At 46.5% G+C, this 6,237-nt stretch overlaps 1 protein-coding gene across 4 annotated transcripts in view; it reads right to left on the bottom strand.

Moving 5' to 3' along the window:
* Positions 1–4,352: 4,352 nt before the first annotated feature.
* Positions 4,353–6,237, bottom strand: part of GGT1 (gamma-glutamyltransferase 1) — a 75,433-nt gene continuing 73,548 nt past the window's right edge. For all 4 annotated transcript variants that reach the window (XM_019506871.1, XM_019506872.1, XM_019506869.1 and 1 more), the window contains one exon: positions 4,353–5,237. In XM_019506871.1, the coding sequence (XP_019362416.1) occupies positions 5,094–5,237 (144 nt within the window). In that variant the 3' untranslated portion in view covers positions 4,353–5,093. The remainder of the gene's footprint in view (positions 5,238–6,237) is intronic.

Raw genomic sequence — 6,237 nt, 5'->3', positions numbered from 1 at the left:
GCTCAAGCATGTTGGAACAGGTACCCCCCCCCCCCCCCGACCCTTCAGTAAGGGACTAAAGCTAAACAAACATTTCATATGTAAACCCCCCTCTGCCCTCCCCCAATGCTCCCTGCCCACCCTGGGAAGCCCTTCCTGTAACCTAAGGTTGTTGCATGACATCAGCATTATTTTTGGCACAAATCTGGTATGTCAGCAAAAAAATGCAGTGTCTGTGCAGATGCCTGCTGCTATGGTGAAGGGTTGGAGGGGTGAGGGGGGCAGGAAGGGTGCAGCCGAGCACATAGCTAACACCACTGAAACATTCTTGGGTCTGCCCAAGAACGAGCCCTGTGTTCATTAAGACGATGTGAATGTAGAAGGAGCCAGTACACTACAGGTAAGCTTGCTCAGGGCTTATTCCTTAGTCATGCAGACGATTCTCTGCATGATTTGCAACAAGGACATGCTGTGTTACTGCAAAGCAAGTGGCCAGGTGCAATAAAAACCTTTCAAAGTAGACCGCAAGTCAGGAATGCTAAAGTTTTAACCAGTACCAGGTGAGCCCATGCTCATGGGAGCAGGTATAGGCAATGTAGCAATGCTGGCTGTTTTGTGGCATAGTTTTTGTTCTCTTGTAACCTTAGAAAAGTTGTGCACCATCTGCACTACCATAAGTGCCCTACATTTACCAGAGGATTTGAGCAGAGGGGGAGACCTGCCACAGCTAAGACATACTGTGATTGCAAGGGGGGCTGAACTGTGCTCCTTGAATAGCACTAGCACAGGATGTCGTCCTGGCCTGTATGTGGCTGCCCATGTAGTCAGACTTCTTTTTTTTTTTGTATACATTTTCCCACAGAAGCTTCTAAAGAGGTATTTTTTTAACTGTGTATTTGTTTTTTTTTAAATCCATAGAGCCAAGTACTCAGGGTGCCTGTAAACCTGCAAGTTTAGTCATGAGCATAGGCATAACTTGCCATCTGTAGGCTAAGTGTATTTGCCTGTAAGTGCCTGGGGGGAATGGGGCAGTCTTGTATGTTGATTCTTAATGACCTTGTCCATTGCAGTGATGGATCCCTATTATTGTCAAATGGTCATGCATGGCTGGCTGTGATTCTGTTGATCCAGAGGTCATCTTGGTGTATGGGTTGTTCAGCTTGATTCTTAAAGCAGCTATGTAGATCGTGTGTCAGAACTAGCCGATCATATACTGTTTTTTAAAGAAACATTTTATACCAATGAAACGAGATTGTTGTATGTCTTCCTACCTTTTTTAACCCATAAGCACATACCTGAAATACCAGCCAGTTAATCCATTTGCTTGTAGAACCAGGTTACTTCTTTCAGTTAGTTTAATGCTTGTCACACAGCTGTCTGCTAAAGAGGGACATCGGTGGTTTGTTCAGGAACGGTACACTAAAACTGGCTTCTCCTACACTTACTCATGGGTGAGCCCACGTAAGCAATGTATTGGCTGCTAGTGTATGGAAATAGGGGTGGGTTTGCAGTAGATCAGGCTGATAATCTTGATGCTGGCCCTGGAAGATGAATTACTTTTGTATTGCTCAGGGCCTGGTTCTGCCATCCTTGCTTCTTTGACTAGTACTTAAACATAACCTCCCATTTGGACATCAGGCATCAGAACCAGCCCTTCAACATGCACAAAGCTAATGGCCCATTTCCATTGGATGGAAGAGATGGAGACAATTGTGCCTGGCACAGGATGAGTTGGACTCAATGTTCTCCTTCGGGCACTGCCAGCCTTACTTTTCTATGATTTTAACATAGCTGCTTGATCTTGCTGCCTACTAGCCCAACTTGCAGGTGGGCAGACATCAGTGTTAGCCTCCAGGCCACTGTAGTTGCAGAGAAAAGAGATAATTACCTAGACCTTCTCTATTTGCTTCTTCAAGATTGGGCCCAATGAAGCCATCAACTTTTCAGAATTCAGAGGCAGTTAGACTGGAGCACTGGTGGGTGTGGTGAGGGTGGGTGATTTTTGCCTAGCCCTTGGGAAAATGAGGCAGCTATGCAAGCCATAAGGGGCTGCGGGGCTCTTTCTGCTTCCTCATTGTGCTTCAGTCCTGACCCCAGTGCTGCTCTTTATTTGCGGTGCCCTGGTCCAGAACAGAACCAGCTGCATTTTCAGATGGCCTGGTGTTTTTGTGACGAGGCTCAGTGCCTACTGAGCACAGGCCACTTCCTCCTACAGCAGCCCACCGTTTCCTTCACTTGGATTCTAATTTAGGTAACAACACATCTCCAGGCTTGGAGGTGAGAAGCAGCCTGTTTCCCCAGATCCTGTAGCTGACTCTGAACCTGCACCAGGACATGTTTAATCCAGCTGTAATCTCCAACTGCCCACAGTAAAGGCCAGGCTTCCACCAGTGCTGAAGTGCTCTCATATTCCTGCTGTTGCTCTGGCTGTGCTGTCATACAGCTTTCCTTTCTTCTGGAAAGTAGAGGAATTATTTTTTTCATACATGAGGCAGGACTTAAGCTCAAGGTAAGGCTCTTGCACAATGCAGGGGCCAATGCTGAAGTCTTCACACTGACAAAATTCCTGTCAGAAGAATGATGTGTTGGATGCAACTCAACGCTGGGTCTCACCACAGCCCATAACACCCAGGTGTTTCGTTTGGGCACAGAACATCTGAACCTAGGTTTTCTTACCTCTCCAAGTGCAGGGAGATGCTAAGAGAAGGGCCAGTTAGTATTTTGTATACAGCTGTAATGCACATGATTTAAATCAGAGGTGGGCAATTATTTCCATCGGAGGGCTGCTTACTGAGTTTTGGCAAGCCAGCAAGGGCTGCATGACAGGGGCAGATAAATATTAATTTTCTAAATTTTTTTAGGGGCCCTGGGGGCTGGATAGAATGGCCCAGTGGGCCACATCTTGCCCACCCCTGATTTAAATGACGCAGAGCACCAGACAGTCTATTTTTCTAGTCAACTTTTGTGAAACTGGCCCCAAATTCTCTGCTCATCCAGTAAAGACTTAGTGTTTGAAATAATGGCAATAACCTAGCTCTAAAAGTAGTCTGGCATCCATTTAAATGATTAGATCAAAGCCCCAGCAATCACTTTGGGATTATGCTGTGTTGTGCTCAGTGCCATACATGTGCAGTTCTTACTGCCTGGGTGGGAACTTAGCCTCAAAGAGCCTTAACTCTTAGAATGAGAGGGGCCTCCATGCACTTGCACCGTCAGTTGAAGTCAGTCCAGATCTCTGAAGACAGGACCTTACTGCATTCTCTCTCTTGACCTTACTATGACACATTGTCAGTCTCAGAGCAGTATAATGCCGCCAACAGCATTAGGCCTGGTACTTGGTCTACTGTCAGAGTTACAAGAGGAACATTTTCCAAAGCATCTTTGTCCAAGCAGCTGAGAATGCCATTTTTAAACCTGCTTAAATTCTAACCTTTTGTCTCAACACCCCCCCCACCCCCACTCCCCACCCCCAAAAAAATCCCACCCTCAGGCTTGGTTGTTGGTAGTGCAAAAGAACAAAACACTCCACAGATTATTACCAGTAATTCACAGGGCAGTTTTCTGTGCAGACCCAAATTGAGTAGGTAGAGGAATAGAGGAGCCACTGACTTCCAATGGTGCATCTGAAAGCACCAGCGCTGATGCCTGCATAAGCATCCCTAAAATTAATGTGTCAGCTGGCACTTCCTTTGAACACTTTCCCTATTGTCATTTATATTAATACCTCAGGTTAGTCCAAATATTTTTTTTAACCCAATTTGTTTTACACCAGTTGTGAGGGTTAGTTCTTGCCTTTCACACAGCTCCAACAGGGAAGAGATTGGCCAGCTGCTGTTTGCTTAATGTCATGCAGTTGGATACCACATGCTGCTTAACACCTCTCCCTTCCAGTGGCAAGTGAAAAGCAGTAGGGTTGAAGGGTGCTCAGACCTTACCTGCTAGCATATGGCAGCATCTCGAAGTGCAGTACAAACAGAAATTCAACCCCAGCTCCCTGGGAGAGGTAATGACTACTCTTGCCAGTGAGATGATAGCTAAAACTTGTCAGCAACTCCATGTTAAAGGGATATGTATTTTGGCCAAAGACCCAGCCTTGCACGTTTCCAAGGACAAGGGCCTGGTATTAACACAGCCACAAGCATATAGGCACTGTGACCTTGTGGTCAGTGCTTTATGCTAATAACCAACCTTAAATGCTTCCTGGAGCAAAAGGAGAAAAGTTTGTGTGTCATGAGACCCTGAGAGGGCCAGGGCTTACTGTCCCATTTTCAAGTCACGGGGTAGTGGACTGAGAGCCAAACTGCTGGAAAGCCATCATCAGACCAACCCCCCTGCTTCCTTTCAGACTATCTTACTATGCAGGGGAGAGGAGGAACGTGAGACTCCATAGGCCTTTATTTTATGTATGCTGAAAAATAATTACTCAGGTAGCTGCTTTCTTCCCTTTAAAACACTTTGAACAGAAATATAAAAACAAACAAGACATGAAAAACCACTTCCTCAGCTACCCACTCAGCCTGAAGAACAAGCTCTGGCATTGAGAACCAAAGAGATACTCTATTATAACAAACAGCGGTGATCTTTGTGGAGAAGGATTACCACACTACACTTCTTGAACTCCTCCCCCTGCCCTTCAGCCAGATGTCTTCATCAAGTGGCCAATACCTAGAGTCCCATTCAAACTCCATTATGCTCTTCTGCTAGGAACTTCATTGCTGCTAGAGGAAAGGCTGGGTAAAGGTTGAAAGACGAACGAATGCCGTCTGCAGCTGTAAGGAGTCAGACCTACAAATGTGCTGTGCAGGAAGGGTCTGCTCAATGGGTATGAAAGGAAGTTGGGGTAAAGAAGAAAGATCAGACTCCTTTTAGGCAGATGCTATATCTTCTGGCACAAAGGCATTCCCCTCAAGGGCCATGGTCTGCTGTAAGGCACTTCAGTAATGGGCAAGGAGGCCATCAAGCCAGGATCCAGTAAGAGAACCATAGGCAAGTTCCTCCTCTTTCCTGTATGAGTCCCTGAGTTGCAGCATTCAGCTATATCTGCCCATTCCTCCTCTTGGGTTTAATCAGTAGACTGATGAAGAAGCAGGTTCCCAGAGCAAACTCAAGCCAGGTCAGTAGCCAGCAGGGAAACCACCTTTCCGGGAATCAGATGCAGCAGCCCAACCATCACCAGTCCTCAGAATTGCTTGGACGACAGCCCCGGTGTTACCTCGCTTGATATGGTGTTTCCTGTTCCTTAGTTCCATCTCAATGCCCTGAAAGGCAGATACACAGTCAGCACGCAGCAAGAGATGCATACGATGCGGGCACATCCACGTTACATTGTGCACACACTGTAACAGGTGTGTGCCCTTGCCCAGGGTTTGAGGGCTACTCCCAGCCCATCTTCTCTTACACAGGTCACTATTCTTTCCCTTACAACAGCAAGCTCCACTTTTTCTCTGAGGTGGAAGGGTTGCAGTAGGTGGGACAAAAATCATTCAAACCAGTAATCAATCAATTGGGAAAACCAAAGCCAACAGTGGGAGAGTGAGGCAACAGTTGCACAAGCAAAACATGGCAGGACATGGCAATAGCCAGCAACTGTCCAGTTCAACGTGGCAAAGTGTGGTAGAGTCTAGCATAAATCAAACAAAGCCAAGAAAGAAAGCCTGGAAAAATGGTGATAACTTGGGACAAAATTTTTTAAAAGGCACCAAAAAAAAGTGGCAAAACCCCCCAAACACCAGAAACAAGTGTAGTAAAAATCCAACAAAGTGCAAGGCAGGTCAAGAAAACTCCAATAAAGTCCACCAGAATCCAGCCAAGCATGGGAGACCACAGGAGAGCATGGGCGCAAGCTGGGGGGAATAAAGTAAAAACAGAATCCACCAAAATCCACCATCAGGCAGCAAAATCCAGTAGAGCGCAGCAGAAGCCCACTAAGCGCAGCACAGGCCAGGAGAAATCCTGGAAAATAAAAGCAGGCTTTGGCAAAACCCAGCACAGCACAGGAAAACAGGGCTAAGTGCAGCACAAGTCAGGAAAACCTGGAGAAGCCAAAATGGAACCTGGGAGAGATCAGCACAAAACAGCCTGAACGCATGGCAGCAAAGTCTCAGAGAATGGTAACAGCTGGCCAAGCGCAGAACAGGCCAGCATAAATCCCAGACAGCAAAACCAGGATGCAGCAAAATCCAGCAGAATGTATTCGCACCCGCTGAAATTCAGTGATTCAGCAAGCACCTGAAACCAGCACAAGAGAGAGATCTAGCA

Source organism: Gavialis gangeticus, unplaced genomic scaffold (assembly GCF_001723915.1).
Source record: "Gavialis gangeticus isolate Ggan-Ray unplaced genomic scaffold, GavGan_comp1, whole genome shotgun sequence".
Taxonomy (NCBI): Eukaryota; Metazoa; Chordata; order Crocodylia; family Gavialidae; genus Gavialis; species Gavialis gangeticus.
Note: the sequence above shows the minus strand (reverse complement) of the source record. Positions and strands in the feature narration are given on the sequence as shown.